The sequence below is a fragment of the Dromaius novaehollandiae genome, chromosome 6 (assembly GCF_036370855.1).
Source record: "Dromaius novaehollandiae isolate bDroNov1 chromosome 6, bDroNov1.hap1, whole genome shotgun sequence".
NCBI lineage: Eukaryota > Metazoa > Chordata > Aves > Casuariiformes > Dromaiidae > Dromaius > Dromaius novaehollandiae.
The window spans coordinates 15294621-15315422 of record NC_088103.1 but is presented as its reverse complement, the minus strand read 5'-3'; the positions used below and the strand labels follow the sequence as shown (position 1 = coordinate 15315422).

At 38.7% G+C, this 20802-nt stretch overlaps 1 protein-coding gene across 4 annotated transcripts in view; it reads left to right on the top strand.

The window, feature by feature from the left end:
- The window catches only part of GRID1 (glutamate ionotropic receptor delta type subunit 1), a 545174-nt gene that overhangs the window by 512762 nt on the left and 11610 nt on the right, over positions 1-20802 (top strand). For 2 of the 4 annotated variants that reach the window (XM_026116758.2, XM_064513738.1), the window contains exons 13-15: positions 1180-1375; positions 9879-10045; positions 11700-11940. In XM_026116758.2, the coding sequence (XP_025972543.1) occupies positions 1180-1375; positions 9879-10045; positions 11700-11940 (604 nt within the window). Of the gene's footprint in view, positions 1-1179; positions 1376-9878; positions 10046-11699; positions 11941-12192; positions 19361-20802 lie in introns of those variants that run through there. The other 2 variants (XM_064513740.1, XM_064513739.1) reach the window with 2 other exon arrangements.

Sequence of the window (20802 nt, the reverse complement as noted above, 5' to 3'; positions counted from 1 at the left end):
TTGGAGGCTGGTGCGAGGTGGCATGAGAGGGGCAAGTTCTGCTTTTCGAATGTTTTGAGGAGGCTTCTTTTTCTAAAAGGTTGTTTTGGGAAAAGGAAGTCTTTGGTGGGGGAAACAGGGTTGCTTTAGTCTGACTGGTCTCAAACAGTCTTAGTTGTCTGGTCAGAAGCATCTGAAGAAGACGTTGTTACTATGTGAGGTTATACGTTTACAAAGCATGAAATAAAGCATTATTTATGAGGTACAGCTTAGTTCCTGCTACAGCATGTGGTGTTAATAACTGTATGTGGGTTTGTGTGTATATATGCATAGATAAAAAAAATTGTGCAGCTATACAGAAGTAACACTTTAGGACAAAGGAAGGGGACGCAGGAATGGAAATAAATGACTGAAGGTGGAAAATGGATAGGATGCTTCTTTTGATGGCAGTGATACCACCTTAAATGTTTTGAAACTTGGCCTAGTTTTCAGTCACACAAGCGGTGATTTACACCTTTCTGTGCAGAAAAGGCTGTTAAACAGGAGTGAATTACATTCTGTACAATTTGAAAATAAATGGCGCATTCACAGTCACTCATGTTGAGGCCCATTTACACTTCCACAGTGGTATGATGAGTAAATGAAAGTTATGTCTCTGTGTGAATGAAAAATGTCTGTTTTACCAGAGGCTGTGAAAAGAGAGAGAGCGAGACTTAGTGGAAATTGGAACTACAGCATTTATTTATTTGTTTAAAACATTGTTATTGATTTGGAGTCAAATGGAGTATTGGTGTAACTGCAAACTAATTCCACTGAATTCTGTGAGGTATTTTTGGTGATTCTGATGTGAGTAGGAATTTACATTTGTAATCTTAGTTTTCCCCATGCTTCAGTAAGTTTTTATCACACTGCATTCCTGTGCTGGCATCATGCTATTTAACATGAATGTTATCTGTTCAAAAAAAAATCTTGACTGGGGGAAAAAAAGCTCAGGTATAATTAAATTAATATGATTTCAATACAATTAAATTATTCTATGGTTTTCTTTTATGGTGAAGGAAAGAGATATGCAACTATGACTTGGCAAGGGTAAGTGCTTTCTTTCTGTCTAAAGACAGACATAGAAAGAAATCATTTAATGAATGAAATCTCAGTAATGTACCATATAACACTAACATCTCAATATCACTTGAATTTCAGAACATTTCAGGATCTGTCCAAACAAATGGATATATCTTATGGTACAGTCAGGGATTCAGCAGTGTATGAATACTTCAAAGCGAAAGGGACAAACCCCTTGGAGCAGGATAACACATTTGCTGAACTGTGGAGGACGATCAGTAAGAATAATGGGGCAGATAATTGTGTATCGAACCCTTCTGAAGGCATCAGGAAGGTAAGACTGGATTATAGGGTTTTTCATGTAATTTTTGTGCTGTATCAATGTTGTTTGCCTGAAGTTAATGAATGATAAGTTACATGAAAGCAATTACATAGTAATTTTAAACCAAAATGTACCTATCTAAAGTTCCTTTTAGTAACTAGGTAGCAGGTGAGCAGCATATTTTGGGGTCGTGGTTTGGAATGAGCTTAGCTCTGCCTAAATTTTCAGTATATCCTTTTTGGATCTATCTGGTCATTAGGTTTCTGGCTTTCTTGGGAGCTCTAGTAGTACTGTCTTGAATCTCATTCTTTAGGTTATCCAGGTACCGAATCTTGTCCTTTGCTCATTCCTGTGTTTTTTGCTGAGTCAGTGCATTAAACAGTACTGGAAAGACGGGCAGGAATCCAGGGATTCATTGGAAGTGTGTTCATTTCTCTTAGAACAGAAATTTCTTGCAAGATTTTCTTTGTTTATTCCAGTCTTAAAACATGCACATACTCTTTCATGTGTCACCATGTTTTCACCTAACTTTTCTTTTTCTCAGATATGACCACACATTTTTTCTGGTGAAACTGAGTGTTGATGTGGGATTCAAGGCCTGATATAAGATGGCTTGGGATCCTACATTGTTGTGCTGAGGTCTGTGATAAACAGCCCTGGTTCAGATTACACAAATACAAACATCCCCAATTTCACACTCTTAGTCTGCCGCTCTTCTTCTCTCCTTTCCATAGTGTAGCTCAGCAAAACCAGTCAGTAAATACCATCAGACCACGTGTCCAGGAGGACGTTATGTCAGAAGAGATGCAGCAAAAGTTTAATGTGGTGTTCCTTTGGAGTAAAATGTTCCCTTTATTTATCAGTTGATTTTTTCACAAAACAAGCAAACGGCTGTTATTAAAGCAGTGAGTGTTTGATCAGAGTTATTCTGTTGTCAATGAAACACTGATTCTGAATAAATACATTACAAGTTTTTTATGCTTTTTTAAGTGGGAAATCAGAAAATGTTTCAGGCTTGGGGTTTTTTTTGCCGTAGGTGGGCTGAACACAGTAACATAGGCCATCCCAGTTCCCAAATCAAAATCATTTAACATAAGATTCCCAATTGCCTGTGTGGCTCTTGGATAAAGTCCTAATACAAACGCTTTTCTGTCTCCCTCTCAGCATCGGACTATTCAGTCAATTTTTCTGCTTCATCCTGTGTTTTCTCACATCTTCTTCAGAGTTCCTGTGTGCTATAGACACAGCTGAGCTTTCCTAAAGCTCTCTCACTTGGCTCAAGTACCCTTTCTTCCTCTGTTCAAGGTAGAGCCCTGGCTCTAGTGAAGTCTGCAGTGTTTTGATTTTATTTCTGCTCAGCATTTCATGAAAATGAGGCCTCTATTTCAAGAGGCGTTCTTAGCATTTAGAAGATGTTGAAATAGAGCCATTAAATAAGTACTTTTTTATGCACTCTGACATTAAAAGCAATAATAAAAACCATTTACCTTAGAAAAATGCACAACGTTTTAATTTTTTTTTTTTTACACAATTTTGGTGTTAGTGGATGCTCTTTAGCAGTGAGATTATAAATACTCCTATTTTCTAAGCCTGTTGCATACTGCCATTTATTATAGTTAGATTCGCCTAAGCCTAAAATGTAACTGTAGATTGGCAAGCTGTTTAGAATACCAATTAGATTGTCTGTATGGAGCTGGCGGCTCCGTCCTATGTGTGTGATAATAACTTTTTCATATTAAACTTGATCTCAGTATTCTGGGGTGATTTTTTTTTTTATATATAACTTGATCAACTCATGCAATTAACATCAACAATAACCAAATTTACTTCAGTCCCCAAAGCTGACCAAGGCTGCTATTTGATTAGACACTTACATAAATCGAGCTTAATATTTAATAACGTCAGCTAAACTGTTGTGTTTATAGTTTAAATGTCACTCTTCCAAGCTTGTTGAGTTCTTTGAATAAACAGACAAGTTGTCCTCGTCAAGTATCATGGCTAGTAATTCTGATTTTCTAAGAGAGAATAGATGTCAGCCAAGGAAATGGGACTTTCTGTCTGTAAACATGTATTGCTGTATGAAAGACATGTAAATGTGGCCTTAAAAATTATTTTTTGGGAAGTGGAAAATCTGAATCTCTCTAGCATAAACCTATTCCTAGCACATTTTTCTGCTTAAGGACTTGCCTGACACAATGGGAAAAAATCACTACTAGCCTTTTTTTCCTTCCTTTCCCTTCCCATTTTCTTCAAACAGCGTCGTAGTTCCAATGCAGTTATGAAAAGAGCAGTGCCACTTCAATGCACAACAGGAGCGTACTGCTTATTTATTTCATCGGCAGGTATTTTAGATGTTTGTCTCTAGTCCATTTACCTCTCCCCATTTCCTTGAGGTTTACCTACTCCTTTGGCTTAGCTAAAACAAAAGGGTAACAGTGGAAGAAAGTCCTGAAAGCTTTTGTCGTGTTTGGTTGCCATGGAAGAGGCATCTTTTCAGACGCAGCAAGTCTCTCTAGCCCCAGTGACCATCTGCCGTTGCCAAGGCACAGTCTTCGCAACGCTGGGGAGCCCCAGAAAGGGCATTAACGCACTGCAAAGTAATGTCGTGTCAGAGCTCGGGGAGCAACTAGCTTTTGTTATGCCTCAAGACAATTGACAGTGGTCACTGCAGACATGACTGTCCTCCTCTTCATAAATATCTCTGCACAGAGTGGGAGGAGGTTACCAAGCAGATCAGCAGTCCATACGAAGTGCTGTTTTGCCACTGGCATTTTCTGGTGCTGCTGAAGAATCCCCATCATAAAAGGGGGTTGATTAATGCTACTGTATGGAAAGTTTCCTTCTGGGTCAAGCTGCAGTCAGCATCCCCAGGAAACACATAGTTGGTAGCTCCTGCAGTTTGATTCTTGGTGGATGTTGGTATTGGAATCGCACATGTTCCTAATCCAGTTGTAAATCAGAGTAAGCTGTTTGCATTCAGCAACCCTGTGGCAATTGGTTCTTCAGGATAACTGTTTGTTACCGCAAAATACCTAATAATCTGTTGCCTTTTTCACTGTGAGCATCCGTTTCTGTTTTAGAGGAATGAGATAATGTGATCGCTATGTATTCCTTATATATTATTTTCTTATATATAGGGATCTATACACACATACGTATATATAGGAAATAAAATTTATGTGTTTTCCAAGTGGCTCTAGACTTCTCTAAAGCCTTTCTTTGTTGGGAACTCTTCCTTCCCCTGTCCAATTAATTTGGTGCCAAAATTACTCTCAATGCTTTCTGTTCTTCCTGTGTATCACTTTTGATGAGGTGATCAAGTACAAGAGTCCAGTTACAGAGTCCAAAATGTGAATGTAAATGTGATTTATGCAATGGCACCATAAAAGATTATTCTTTCCCTTTTTGCTTCCTTCTAAAATTTTCTGTCTTTTAGTGAACACTGAACTGACTGTCTTGATGGACAGTCATCACCCCTGATTTTTGTTTTGAGAGATTTAGAAGTTGAATGAATAGGAAATTTTAAATTATATTTTCCAATAATTTATTGCCCATGCTGAATTTTATGTTGTGAATTATTGTAGCTCATCCCTGTGCTTTCATGAGTCCTCATAAATTTAGTAGTTTCTTGGCCCCTCACCTTTCTGAGTAAAAGCAAATGCTTTCTTAAAGCCTTATATCCCTTAGTGGATCCTTAAACTTTTTAATTTAAAACAAATGTGAACAGGATTTAATGTCATGTTTTCTCTTTATTAGAGCTGTTTGTTTCCTGTTCTCTTATAGCAAATGTTATCCACCTATGTTTTCTGTATGTTTTACTAATACCAATGTAAAGGCCGCTTTTTATATTTCTGCAGGATCAGCCATATGATGGGAGCAGCTATGGTGGCACTCTGTTCTGGCATTAAATTCCTGACAAATGTATTTTTCTTGCACTTTTTTTAGCGTGGTAGCTGCTTCATAAATTTCAGCTGAATCCTAGATGCACCAGTGATTAATCTGAAATTCAGCTTTTTTTGAGTTGTTTCATTATTTCTCACCATGTTGTCTTTGGAAAAAAAAGATCACTTTACCATCATTAAGCCAGGATCATTTGAAAAATATTCTTATATCTCCCTCTATGCTGAAGAGTGACATTAAGAGATTGCTTACTGCTTTTGTGAAGCCTTACTGTTCACTTCGGTGGTCCTTCTTATATGTAGGAGGGACTCTTCCTTGGCCTTTTTATTTTTAATGATTGTGAAGAAGTATGTCTTAATGTAATTTTTGTCTAGGGTTTTTTTTTCTCCCCTTAAATCTGTTTTCTTAAACCTCTTCAACCAAAGATAAATCCTGTGTCTTTGGTGCTAGCCAGGACAGTAGTTCCACCTGGGTGGAATAAAGGAGTGCTTCTTCGGCTGAATTTCTATTAAAGAGGTTTTCAAAAGATTAACCGAGCTATTTTTGTTTTGTTCTGCCATTATACCTGCATGCTGAGATTTGAAACAAGGCCACAGTAAAGGAGCATAAAATGAAAGCCAATTAAAAGTCTAAAGCATAATTCTTAGGCTATTATTCTGTGTTGCATTTCAAGCATCGTTCCTCATTCCAGCAGTCTTACCATTTTCAGCTGATACTTGCCACACTCCCGTTCGCCATCTTTCTCTGCATTATCTTTGTAATGATATCTGACCACTAGAACATTTTAATTCTATTTTGGGCCCTAGAAGACTATAATCCAGGCTTTAGCTGGCTGAGCTGTGAATGCAAGAGCCTGGGGATATGCATCCTTGCTGTGTTGTGGTCAGGACTGCTGTATGAGTAGGTGCAACTGTGTGAGGTATCATGCAGAACTAGTGAGGCTTTGTATGATTCCTGCTAATCCATCCTATGGGACAGTGCCAGGCCTTTCTTGTAACTTACAGTCTTTCTGCTTCCTGTATCCCTTTGGCCTGGAAGCTAGGAGATATGCATGTGTGCACACATGCACTCCTTCACATGAAAAAAAATATAATGTTTAACATCTTCTAAAAGGCTTGAATTTTGATTGAAAATTAGAGTCAATATGATTTCATTTGACTTTTACTGCTTGCCTAATGAAAATGTATAAAAAGTAAATATATCTCGGACATGAATATGTCATGTGCGTATATGTGTTAAACGTAATTTTTTCATAGTTTGTCACTTTTTCTTTAAATTGAACAAACGATACTGCCTAGCTGTCACAATGGATATTAACAGGGATGTGAAGCATGCTGAATTTAGACAGCAACCAAACATTTGGTGATAAGGAAGCTTTCCATGTGGTGAACATACTAATAGTAAGGAGTCTCTACTTTTAGAGAAGAAAATTATGCAAGTGGAAGAACCTTTGAAGAGAAAAATCTTCCCTGAGGAAAAGGAGATCTTTGGAGATTCTGTCTTTGGCAATCAGAGAGGGAGAACAGTCTTACCTCCAGGACTTCTGGAAGTTGAGAAGAACACACAATTAAGATTTTAAAACTTGGATTCCTGTTTATGCTAAAATGATCAGGCTATCAGAGAAATAATATTCCATAGATATGATGGCACTAAGTAGAATGATTTATGTCATAAAAAGATAAATTGATACACAGAGACTGGGTAGACTTTATTTATTGACCACTAACAGCCCTAGGACATAACTTAGGATAGCAACAAGCAAGAGAAGTTGGCCTTGTCAGAAGATCTGCTGTCTAACCTTGAAAGTTGGTGTAGGAAGGTCTTCTACATAAAATACAGTACAGAAAAATAAGGCTTGAACAGCAGAAATCAATAGTGTGATTTTTCTCTAGATATTGCAAGCTAATTGAAATTGAATATTTAAGGAAGATGGTGTTTCTCAAGTACTATTAGGTGAAAGGTGAGGGAGGGTGGGATGTGTTGCCAGTGTTCCTCCTTTATAAAATGTAAATTTGAGAGGATGCTTTACTGAACAATTTTGAAACAGTTAAAAGATACAACTACAGAAACCAGAAGAATGCAAGACATTTTAACACTGTGATTTAAGCCAAATCTCTTTCAGGACTCCTCTTTCTGTACATACATCAGACATGTTTTTACTCTCTAATAACACGTTTTGAAAAATTCTGTGTAGAGTAACAAATGATACTATATAATTTGTCTTTAGTCCCGTAAGTACATGTTTTTTAACGCAGCAGAACTTGCACACTATTTTCTATCATAGGTAGCAAAAACCTGTGTACTATTTACCATAGAACACAACCCGAGATGTGCACAAATAGGGCTTTTGATGGTCCTTCCCTGCCAGGAACACCAGTAGGACTGATGCCCATTGCCTGTTGTCCCTAACCAGGTAGGAGGCCTATCAGCACTATCACAGATGTGAAAGCATAAAATTAGAATCGTTAAAGCCGGTCACAGGCAGAGCAGAAAGCAAGATGCAGAGGTTTGCTGCTAGCAACTCAGTTAGTTATGGGGTACATAATCATTCAGAAAATACCTTTGAAAAACACATTTTAGGCTTCCAAGAATGTAGGTTGTTAGTTGAATATAGGCTTAGATGCCTTGAGGAATCGCTCCCTTGCTGTACTAAATTTTTTGTGTATCCTTGTGTTAATAAGTTATGAAGCCTTTTCTGGCTGTCGTGTATAGTAAAGAGTGATTTGTTCATTCTTTCCTCTTTGCACCAACATTACCAGTTCAGGTAGACAGGCAGAGACAGGGTACTACAATGTAGTTTTGGAAGTCTTGCTCTGGTATGGTTTTATACAGTGGCATTTTAGTAAGAGATATTTTTATGAACACAGTTGTTTAATAAGTTGCATCTGTTAAATCCCTGTATGATTTTAACACTATGGTCTTGCGGCTCCTATCTGAATAGCCCCTTTAAAGCCTATGCTATGCTTGAGATTTTAATGCCACTTTGTACTAGTGTAGCAATAGCTATCTGAATACTGTCACTCTGAACCGACCATGGGGGTAGGAAAGGAGAAAGAGGGGCTAGTGGTGGACAAACCCACGCTGGGTGGAATATCCTCAACAAAAAAAATATTTTCAAGGTGGTCAGTACAGGATGACTTAAACCTTAGCAAAAAGGAAGGATGTGACTGGTTTTACTCGGGTTTAATTCAGATGCAAAAGAACTTGGGGATCTTTGGTTGCTTTGATGCAGGTAGAGGGGAAGGGGGGAGAGGAGACAGACTTTGGCAAGTAGCTTTTATTTTTTGTTTCCCTGGATTCCGTCCTTTAGAGGATAACTCACATTTGATTTATTGTCGTGTTTAAACAACTGTCAAGGACTTCAGAGAGCTTTGGTCGTTTATATCAAAACATGGTGAAGTGAAATTAGTTTAATTGCTCAGCTGAATCTCTGGCAAGAAGAACCTGATATAATGAAATAACTGAGGGAGTCTTGTAACCTTACCGGTCAGTTCAAAACTGAGCTTACACAACATACCTGGAAAAGAGAGCTAATTCCGTATCAGAACTGCAGTCATTTGCTAAGGGAGCTTGGTGATTCAGTTTCCATAAATAAATGCATGTAGGACTTCAGCTTCCTGCTTTCCTTTGTTTTGACCTAAAGAAAGATGTGAAATCATTCAAACTTAAAAAAAAAGAAAAAAAAAATTAAGTCTTGGAAGCCTGCATTCATGATTACTCATTTATTTGCATTAGATGCTCCAGCCCATCTGTTCTGTTGTGCTCTGTATGTTCACTAGAGACTTAAAAACATACTACTTAAATACATTAGGAAACCAATGATTACTTTAACCAAACAAAATGATGACTTTTTTCTTACTGAATCCCTATCCAGAAATATTTCTTACATCTTACGTTAAGCAAGGTGATTTACATTCATCATATGCACTGCATGCAGGCATTGGTTTGAATCCCAATTAAGGCTGACATTTAAGGACATCTCTGTGGGTGTGCGCTAAAATAAAACAATATTTGTCCCAAAATTGAGCTAATAGGGGACACTGGTGACTTTTCTTACTTGTGAAAAAGGAGAGAACTTTTTTTCTAAGCTCAGAACATGCCTTTTATTTCAGAACTAGTATGGCTTTTATTTACACATTTATTTGGGGGAAGCTGCAAAGTTGCCATTTTGTGACTGTGATGACTGAAAAACACGGCTTAGCACTCACACTGTACCTGCATTCCTTAGTTGAATATATGGAACTGGTAGTCCATGTCTCCTACAAAATGTATGTCAAATTTCATCAGTTAAGGCAATGGCTTTGATTTATAATTAATTATCTGTTGTGTACGCCTTGCCTAAACTTATGGTTGGCTATGTCATCCTCTGCTATCACTCTATTAAAAATGGAAGACATGTTAGAGAGGTTTGAAGTAGATGAGGTATGCTGGGCAAGGAGGGAAGAGCATTAGAAATGTATTAAGATGTTGGAAGTCTCCAGATAACTGTCACCTAAAGAGTTACCTGCAGGGAGTAGTGACTAGCTCAGGGCTTGTTTGCTTGCTTGTTTGTTTTTTGTCCTACCTCAAGAATTAGTGTAGTTTAGTTTTTGTTATGTTCATGATGCATTTACAGGCAAAGAAAGGAAACTATGCTTTCCTGTGGGATGTGACAGTGGTGGAATATGCCGCACTGACCGATGACGAGTGCTCCGTGACGGTCATTGGAAACAGCATCAGCAGCAAAGGATATGGGATAGCCCTCCAGCATGGAAGCCCCTACAGAGATCTTTTCTCCCAGAGGTAAACCAAAACAAAGCTCTTTTTGTAGGATTCTTCCCTACAGCTAGCGAGGAATCATATTCATAGTTCGTATTAACTTTGGCAGTGACTGTTTATTGAATGGTTCTCTTCCTTCTGTGACAGCAGCGAGGTTGTAAGTTCAGGCTTCAAGAAAGCTGCTCCTTCTGCTCCATGCACGTTTGCTTAGGGAGGAGGAAGGAGGGGACTGGAAATGGTGTGTGATCTCGCACCTCCACGCAGCACTGCTCTGACAGGAGAGGGCTCAGTGCCCCCAGAGCTCTGTATGGGCTAGGGGAGAGACCAAACCTCCCTGGCTCATACTGTGCTTTGCATGCTGTGAAACAATGTGTTCTTCCATGCAGTAAGCATGTAATAAAGTCCCAGTTTGCTCTTTAGGATGGAGAGACAGACCCAAGTCTTAAATGTAGTGCTTTCTCACAATAGCATAGGCAAAATAAATGTTGGCTATTGCATGGGATTGTAGACTGTGATTTCGGTGGCCATTTAGTTATCTCTGAGCTATCAGGATCTCTTTTATGCCAACATGTAACTGAAACGAAGACATGCAGTTGTACAGACCTTTGTGGCCTTCGCAGATGGTGCCTGAGTGCACAGCTCGCAGCCAGAGCTGAAGCAACTTTCCCTTTGTCTAACTTCTTTTTTCTAAGAAGTTAGACACCAGCTGTGGCTGGTCTGAATCCTCCTGATAACCCAGGGACAAAGCTGCCTCAAAAGAAAGGGTTGGTAGTAAACAGCAAAAACAGTTGTCAAACCAAACCCAAAATGAATCATTCCTGGAAAGAAGGGACACTTCACAAGAGGCAAAACAGTGATTAATTAGCCACTGTTAACACAGTGTTTCGAGCACAAAGTAACAGCATTAGAGTAAAATCCTTTTGAATAAGCTGCATTTGCTGCAGCTCAAAGCAGAAGTAAATGAGTCCGTTTCTCCTTAAACGGATTTGTATTAAGTGGCTCACAAATAGTAACATGTTACAGTCTCACATTATTTTGAAATTATTGTGGAAGCACAGCAGTGGAGTGGGTTGAGAATTTTGTTAGTGGGACCAGCTGTTGCAACTGAGTGTAGCCAGACCAGCCATCACTAAGTGGAATGTGGTGGTTTGCCTTAGTAATATTTTTTGCATTATAATGGAAGTTTTGACAGTCATTCTTGTTTCTCAAGTTACCCAGTGATGTTTACTTGCTGCTGTGAGCAGATTGTTTTCTGTACAATAAAAGACAGCAGAACAGCTGATTTGTCTCTTTCCCTCAAGATGCTTTTGATCTTGAGCTACAGTTGAGTAGAAAATATTAACTCATCCTGTTACTACCAAAAAGTTACGTTCACAGAAATATCTGTCCTAGGATGAATGGGTAGAGGATATTTGGTATTTGATATGTAGAAAAAGCAGAGGTATGAAGTTCTAGAATAGTGAATTCTGGCAGTTCCCTCTTGGAATTTTTCTCACCCAAGGACAGAAAACCTTGAATAACTACAGAGTTTCAGATAAGAATACTTTGTGGTGGCGGTGGGTTGTGGGATGGAGTTTTGAACTCTGGGACAGCAGATTTGAGAGGTATGCAACATACAGAAAAGAAAAATTGCAAAAGTATTGTTGAAGATAATACTTGTGTTTTAAAATTTCTGCAGGATCTTAGAGTTGCAAGAAAGCGGAGATTTGGATGTTCTCAAACAGAAATGGTGGCCACGAATGGGACGTTGTGACCTGAATAGCCATACCAATGCACAGACAGATGGGAAGGCACTCAAGCTTCACAGTTTTGCAGGCGTTTTCTGCATTTTAGCAATAGGCCTTCTTCTTGCATGCTTGGTGGCAGCATTGGAGTTGTGGTGGAACAGCAACCGTTGTCATCAAGAAACACCGAAAGAGGTCCATAACTTTTATTCTTATCACAATTAAAAGTAGAAAACACAAAGAGAGAGCAAGAAGTTGTGGGATTTAGGTGCTCTCGTACAATAAATTTGGCTTATTTTGATTTGCCATACTAAACTTTGCATATAACTTTTTGGGTGGTTGTTTCTAAAACAAACAAACAAACCAACCCACAAAGCCTGTCTTTTGTGCACATGGAAGGTGCCAAACTGACAGCCCTGGAGACTAAAGTCCTCTATTTATTTATAGAGCAGATACAGCATGGGCAGCAGCAGTGCAAACTTCCCCACATTGCCCCACCAATGTGCCTCAACCCTGACCTGGAGAGACCACCTTTAGGGGTAAGAGAGTAGTTCAGAAACATGCCCTCAGCCTCTCTGCTAAGAGTGACAGGGAGGCCAGTCATTGGCACCGAGTCGTGCCAACTGTGGTTGATGTTTTTTGTGACTTAAGACCCCATCCACTGGCTGTGAGAACTGGGTCCATAACTGTGCAGGTGATGCAGCTGCCAGCAGCTGGTAGCCATTTTTCTTCATGCCTGACCCAGGCTGAGTTTGAAGAGGTACATGAACAATTAAAAATAAGCAATCTAGTTATTAATTGAATAAGCCATATTGCCATGACACTGTTTAAATGCTTCCTTTCTTTTGAAATAAGTTTTATTTCTAAAACTAAGAGCCTCTGAGTAACCTGCATATGAAATATTTTACCTAGGAAAATACATCTGAGAATGTCTTGTTTTTAAAGATTTCTTGCTGCAGTAGCAAGTAATAGTTAGTAACACCATGATAAAATAATCAGTCCATACTCTGATCTGTCTTGCATGAAGCCTGTATTTATTTACATAGATTAAATGTTTAACAAACTAACCTCTTGTAATTTTTGAAACACCGAGGCATTTGTAGGTACTTCCATCTTGGAACAGATGTTTGTTACAAGCAAATAATAGCAGCGAGCTGCACTACAGCTGGAAAATAGTACATAGCCCATCAATTCCAATCTATGTTTCTCAGGTTGCCAGGAGTATTACAGTAATTGACGTACCTATCACCTGTAAGCAATGCTGGCAAGTGGGAGCTGAAGAGACATGTTGCAGTCTGTGATGTTGTGAAATATTTATCAGTAAGATCCCACTCTTCTGAGTTCCTGCTTATCGCATTTGAATTCATCCGTCGAGGGTTCAGTGATAAACATCTGTGTTGGGTTTGTGGGACGAGGCTGCAAAGTCCCTTGCCTGTGGCTCCACAGCGTGTAATAGAGAAAGGGAAATGTTGCTAAAAGGAAGTATGTCTCTGCTGTGCACGGTGCAGCACTCCAAAAGCAAGCACAGGGAGAGCAGAAGTACATAGTGTTGCTTGTAAGAAAAGTGGTGATAAACAGAAATGCATATTGAGTTGTTTGCTGTCTTTGGTTGAACACTGTAGCATTTTGCCCTGCTGCCATGCAGAATTCACTCCCGCTGTAGCTCTGAAGGCCCTGCTGTGCATTAACATTGCTCAGGCCTAAACCTTGGTAGCAGATAGCTCACTTTTTGCTGTGAATGCCTGGCAGGATGAGGGGCTGGGATGTGGGTTGAAGTGTCCTAGCGCTGCATGTGCACAAGCATTTGTCTTGCCATACTCTGGAGTGCATTCTCCTCTCTATGCTCAGGGACTCACCCTTGTGCATCTTTGTAAAGTGAGAAGAGAATATGCCGCAAAGGCACAGTTGCATATAGGTGCAAAATATTTGCAAAATATTGCAAAATTTTTTAAATTCTCTCTCTGAAGAAGAATCTCTCTTCCTGTTCTTAAATATTTTCTTTCTTTTGCCTGTCCCTTTCAAGTCTTGTTTTATATCTGTAACAAGAGTTAGTACAGATCCCTGCCCTCCCCAGCCCTCTTATTATGTAAAGCATTATTTTTTTCTCCCCTTCCTATGCCCGTCCTCCTTCCCCTTCCCCCCAGTGTGTTCTAGATAAGGGTTGCTCTTCACATCCTCTTTTGCAGTTTTCATGACGAACAATAAAATACTTTCAATCTTCCTTTTTTTAAAAAAAAAAAAAAAAAGCATTCTGAAGTTATCCATACGGTAGAGCTGTACTCAGGAAGATCACGTATGTGTGGGAATTGGTCTGACCTTCAAGCACAGTCGGTGTAGGTTAAGCAAGGCGGATTAACCCCAGGCACAACACACGCGAGCAGGCTCAGGAAAGGTCGGCCTTGTGGGTGCTGTTGCGAGAAAGGGAACAAAGTCAGTGGGAGTCCTGGAACGAGCAGGTGTTAAAGTTGAAAGAGAAAGTGAGTGTTCCCGACAAAGGGCAGACGGATGAGGCTCTCCAGGGAGAGTCAGCGGAGGAGGAAAGCGTAGGGAAGGCACAAGGGGCAGGCAGGACTGAATGTAAAGGGGGGTCCTGGAGAGGGCCGCTTGGTGCACCGAAATGCAGGGAGCTAAAAGCATCGCTGGAACAGGTCAGAGTAGCTGGAGAGAAGGGTGATCATAAAATATACTTAGGTAAAGTAGTCAGTGAGTGTGTAGCGAGTGTGGCAGATATTTCTTGGTAGATCAGGTAGCAGAGGTATTTTATTTATGTACTGATGAGGAGGGAATGAAGTGGGATTGCTGAAAGCTGCTGTAATCAAGACAAGAAATGCAGCTTCAGAAGAGACAGTGTTGTATAGATTGGCTGACAATTTTCAAAATATTTATGGGAACCAGGGTTCAAAAGTTTGGAAAGCACAGAATCCAGGGATAACAGGAACACTGAATGCATGAGGACCCCGCTGCTAGAGAGGCAGGAATCGAGAACGATAACTGAGCTGTGGGGACCCAAAGTGACAAGAGGAGGTGGTTTCAGGAGTGTATTTAGGGATAGCTCTTTTTTGCAACTGTGTATCCTCCAGTACTGCTACAGCAGTAGTTGCAATAGAGCTACAGCATGTAGGGCATATACAAAACATGAAAATCTTCCTCTTAGCAATATCTGATACTCCATCCAAGTCTTTAGTTCAGTAACAGCTGTAGACTTGAGTTGTGCTGCTGATTTGCTTTTCTTCCTGCTTTTGGGAAGCCTTTGGAAAAATGGGAGTGTTGTGGTATCACCTAAAAATTGTGGAAGTTGGATTTTTTCTCTTGACCATTTTCTGCTGAGAAAGGGCTCATTCTCTGGCAGCCTAAGATGATACCTAGACTTCAGTGGTCACCTCATGTGGAAAAATAACAGCATCCTCTATAATAGCCATCATGAGACAGCAGAAAAGAAGGCAGTGCTTTGGCTACTGTGACCTGATCGTATTAAGAGCTTTGTAAATCAATTGTAGAAAATTATAATGGATCGAGGATTCAGTGAGAAGCAGCCATAAGTTGTGGAGCCCCTGTGTATTGTTTTCTCTCGGGCTTGACCCACGCACTAGGGTCATGCACTAGTGCCGGCTTGACAGCCAGAGATGTTGGAAAGACAAATGCCCAGTCATGGCAGGGCTGGGCAGCCTTACTGACTGCTGGAGAGGAAGAGAGCAATTTTTAGAGACTACCACTTGGTGTGTCCAGGGTCAGTGCAAAGTCGGTGACTATAAGAAAGGGCACAGCCTTCATTAGCATTGGAGAAATGCTTCCAGCTGTGATTAAGGTGTTGATATTTGCCAATCCTTGCATTTTCCTCTTCCACTTCGTATTCCTTCAGCTTTCGTGGAGGTCAGCCTGAGGCAATACATTGAGGTGTTCAAGGACTCAGATGTCTGTTTGGTATAAATTACAGTTCTTAATCAGGATGAGTGAAAAAATGCAGTGTTAACTATATATATAACTGAGGTGACAGGAAATCTGTTTTTAAAATCTCGACAGTGTAACTTGGACTTTGGCACTGCTTTGATCTACATTTGTAGCATCTTTACAGGAAGAGTTACGTCAGACAGAGTCTACTTCCAATCAGAAGAATATTGAAACTGTTTTTTATATTCTTTGCTTACCAACAAAATCCCCCCGGCTCCCTCCCTGCAATTAAAAAGTAATACTGTTTCCACTCATTAAGTGAGTTCCTGAAGATAAACCTCCAGGAAAGATGGACTTCCTTTACTTTCCCAAAATATACACTTAGTTGCCTTCGTCTCACAATTCTGTTGTGCAAGGACTAGTGAGATTTCTTGCTAGAAGAATGAAGTCTGTGTTGCTTTTTTTTCCCCATGATGTTAATATAGGATATTTTTATTCTATTTGAAGCAGATTTATAAAAATGATTCTAATGTTTTCTTCTGTAAGAATCTTAATGTGATGCCTTCTAATGCTTCACTTCATCCTTACCAAATCAAATTAACAAAAGAAGGATTAGCTCCAATGGCATTAGGAAAATTGTATACTTGCAATACCATGTCAGGTTCTCCTATTAGGGCTCATGTTTATAATCTATTAAAGCTGGAAAGATGCTTGGTAATGTTTAAATGCCCTTATTTATTTCCAATTATTTCAGAGAAATTTACATTTGGTCATCTTTTTTTGTTAGATTTTCTAGAACTTATCATCATTCTTTTCTAATTACTGTTAAGCCCAACCATCCCATACTCACCATGAATTTTTGCCAGCATCTATCTCTATGTATTAAAATGTTGAATTTACACAACTGCTATTCAGTCTACAATACTTGTTAGCTAATCTTTTGACTCTGATAAACTTCAGAAATTTGGGGAGTTGTAAAATAAAAAATGAAAATTAATACTCATTTTGGACTCCCTGTTCAGTCGGGGAGTCAGGAGTTGAGTAACTAACTGAGCAATCAGGTGAAGATATTTAAACCTGGTAGCCTAGAAATGTGGAGCTTTGAATAATTGTCTCTGTATGTATGTATCTTCTTGCTCTGAGTCCTGCGCATTTATTTCATGATCCCAGTAAACTCAAATATAATTTGGGTCATTTAACTGGCAAGGGCTTTCCCACATCATCAGGTTGTTGCTATCTTTTATTTCATTCGACAGACTAAAAGACAGTTTTCAAATGTTCATTGTCATTATGATCCAGTATAGCTGCTTACTGTAATGGACTCAGCAGCATCTTCTGTGCTTTATCAGCTGTGTTTTACTGCACTTTACTGTTCCCCTTGAAGTTTATTACTTCTGAGTTCTCTTCAAAGCTATTAAGAAATGACTCCTTGATTGTCCACATACTGTACTCCAAAACAATGAAAACTTAGAAGCAAAGATAAAATATCATATTACTTGTGGAGAAAAACATTGAATGTCTGTAATTTTCACTACATCCAAGATGTATTCACTAAAAACAAATTAACAAGCAACGTCATGTCAAGGAAGATTTGTCACTTTAGGATATATAGAATGATTTATTTGCTGGGAACTGATACGTGTTGCATCTTCCATAAGAAAGGAGATCGATCCATTTATTGTTAATGCAGATCTTGAAAGACAATGTTAAAAGGATCTCAAGAAATTCTTGTTTTGATTCTTTTTTAGCTTGAATAATTTGTGTTATAAATCAGAAATATATTTTTTCCAAATAGACTGCGCAACCACTAGCAATGAGAGTGTGTCAGCAACTGCACCCAGCATGTTTGTGATCTTGTATTGCATGGAGATTTAGGTTTTTTACAGGATAAGAAATAGCATCATTTTCCACCTACTGAATTGCTACTAGTCATTGCCTCATAACTCGTTCCTCCATTAACTCCAGTCCTAAGAGTGGAGTTAGATCTGCCAAACCACATATTTACAGTTCTTTAACAATCACACTCTTTGCAGCTTAGTTTGTGATTTCTTAACTTCCTGATTGTTCTGCAAAATCACTCTACTCGACAGACTCTCTTCTCTGTTTCACTTTTTCCTCTTTTTTTTCTTCTTTTCTCTTTTTTTAATGATTAAAAGAGGGCAGCAACTCAGGTACTGTCCAGAGAGGTAACAGTCTTATGTACTAGTGACAGTCTTACCATTACTGTTTTCCTGCTACTCCCAGCAAAACAATTTTTTGAATGTTACTGGATTTCAGAAAGTCTAAACTCCACAATGCTTTCTAACTCTACAGGATACTTGGAGGTAGCAAAATTCCACTAAAAATTGTTACACATACCTTGGCAGTATGCAGGATGAAAGACAGAAAACCTGCATCTCTGGCAAGGGCAGCCTTTATGTGATCAGCCTTAAGTTCCCCTGTTTCCATTTTGATGATGCACAAATTCCAGCCTACCTCAGAAATCTGCACTTCCAGCTTTAGCCATCTGAGTATTACCCACTAGGCCTCTTCTTTGGCATTAGAAGAATGTGAAACCCAGTGTACCTCAGAAGTGGAAATACGAGCTAAGAAATACGAGTCCAATGGAACAAAATTTGTCCCTGCTAAGAATTGTGATCTGCACCGCATTCGCCTCACTTCACATCTCCAACCAGATCCTATTCCATGGCAGCCTTCCACACCTTCAGCATGGTGTCAGCAATGTTGTTTTTGATTATTAAAGAGTCCTATGCTTACACCATTATTTTTACTTTCTTTGTTGTTTTTCCTTTGTCATTTCATTTATCTTGTCTCCTTTTTGTTGTTGTTTTTTAATCTGGCAATTTGATTTCCCCTGGGATGGTTCCTTTTGAGAGTGAAAGGAAACATGAGATCATCAAACAGATATTTTATTTTCCGTTCATTGCATGTCCTCTATATTTTATCTTGGTTTTTTAAATTCTTTTTTCTGTATTTTATGACATGTCTGAAATCTTTGTACTTTTTTGCTCAGTTGCATATGAATGATCATTTGTTTGTACCACTGTATTGTATTCTACTATTCTAAGAATAAATAAAGTTTTCTGGGGAAAATAAATAATGAAAACATTGGCAAGATAATGCATTTTAATGCCACTTAGAAATTCAGTTTCAAACTAACTTTGGATATGGTAAGCTTAGAAACTTCATTTAACTAGCATCTTTAAATCAGCAAAGCGCTGTTAGGAATCAGTCATCCTAGAGTGCAAAGTTTGATGTTATGGGATGACAAAGTACAAATGGGAAGAATCAGTTACAGAAAAAAGAGGAGGATAAATGAATTGCCTTGTACAGAAACTGGCAATAGCTGAAAGGGCATCTTAACTAACTCAATGTTGGTTATTTACATGAGTGAAGAAACAGAATTTTCTCCTTAGAAGTCCCTAACAGTGAAGCAGATACTCTGTAACATCTGGGCACAGATAGTCTGCTCATCCAGAATCCACTGAAATCAGTAAAGTCTTGCTATTATCAGCCCAGATTTAGGTCAAGGCTGTAATGGATTTAAAAATGATATGTCATCCCCATGGTTAATGACACTGGACCCAGGCGTCTGCTGGCCGAAGTAGTATTGAAGCGTTGCAGGGCAGGTCCAGCATATTTCCCTATGTGCGAGGAAGGGATTTTTGTGTTTGGTTTAATTTTTCTCAGAGTTGTAAGAAAAACATGCAAATAGGATTCTTAAGGATATGATCTGGACTTACTTAGAATAAATTGCAGGGAAAAAAAATATATCCTGGACAGAAATAAGCATTAAAAAAATTACTGTTGCAGTGCAGGGCACCCTGAAAGAAACAACCTGTTTAAAGTTCCAGTTTGGTAATGAATTTAAGTACTTGAGTAAGTTGCATTACATGACCTGTCCCAGAGAATTTCTCTGGTTACTCATGTGCTTGGCATGAGCATATGTGTTTTACTGAATTGGAGCCTTAATGTGCCTGGATTCTTTTAGATTCTTCACAAAGTGTTTACAGAGCTCACGTTTGTATACTTTATCTCGGCCTACAGTGGTGTTTTAAAGTTGATTTTTTTTGAGGCGGTATTGAATGTTCAGCAATAATGAAATCATACATTTCAGTAAAAGTTTAAAATAAAAAACATAAAAAGTGACTGTTTTTTCAAGATTTTTTTTTTAGTTCTTGTGCTTTGTAAAGTTCCCTAGGCCTTGATCCAACTAAACATTTAAGCATGCACATGAAATTAAGAAAGAGTTTGATCCTGACCTCACTTAAATCAATTAAAAAACTGCCATTCATTTTAATGGTAGAATCAAAATTTAGTTACTTTGAAACCGACAGATATAAAGCACAAATCAAAAGCTGCTTGTGTACTGAAGTGTTTTGGTGAATGGGCCTATGATTCCTCTGCAGCAAAAACAATTTAGGACACATAAGATGGTATATTTTAAATTTAAACAGCTTCTTTTGAAAGGTGTTGACTGTATCTCATCCTGAAGAAAAAAATATTACTATTAGTAACTTACTAACTAGCAATTTGTAAATTTTTTTATCCCTTGAATTTAAATCATTTTATAATACCAGAAATAAGCTGTTTCCTATTCTCAATATTAGCAAAATATTACGGAATCCCAGGTGCTAATATTGTGGAAAATCTATCAATTCTTCTGTAAAATTGGAACGTTTCCTCCTGATTATTGTAAGTTCAGAACTGTATTTGTAACCACTTTAGTAGAAAATATCCAATTTACTCAATGTAGTAAGTACTATTTTCAGAAGTATTCAGTATCCAACAGTTCTCTTCTGGGAAACTGATGGCCAGATTTTCAATATGCTGAACTTTTTTAATGATTTAACCACTTCTTTTCTCATGCCAAAATAGGAGCTTGGGTGTTTCCTAAATATAGCCCTAAATGAGGATGCTGAAACCTTTTGAAAATTCAGTTTTTAATTGAAACATTTATGGCTAATAGGAGTAATAGTTTTTTGAGGCTTTTGAATAGCTGAAGCGAGTGGAGAAGAGAGGCTATGCAAGGCAACTGCTGGTGGGTGAGGAACAGGCTGTAGAAGCATCTCCTTGTGCCTCCTGTGCCAGCTTGCTCTTGTACTCCTGGCATCATAGGAAAAATGAGATGTTTTGAGATTTGGATTTGAATAGGCTGGAATGGTGAAG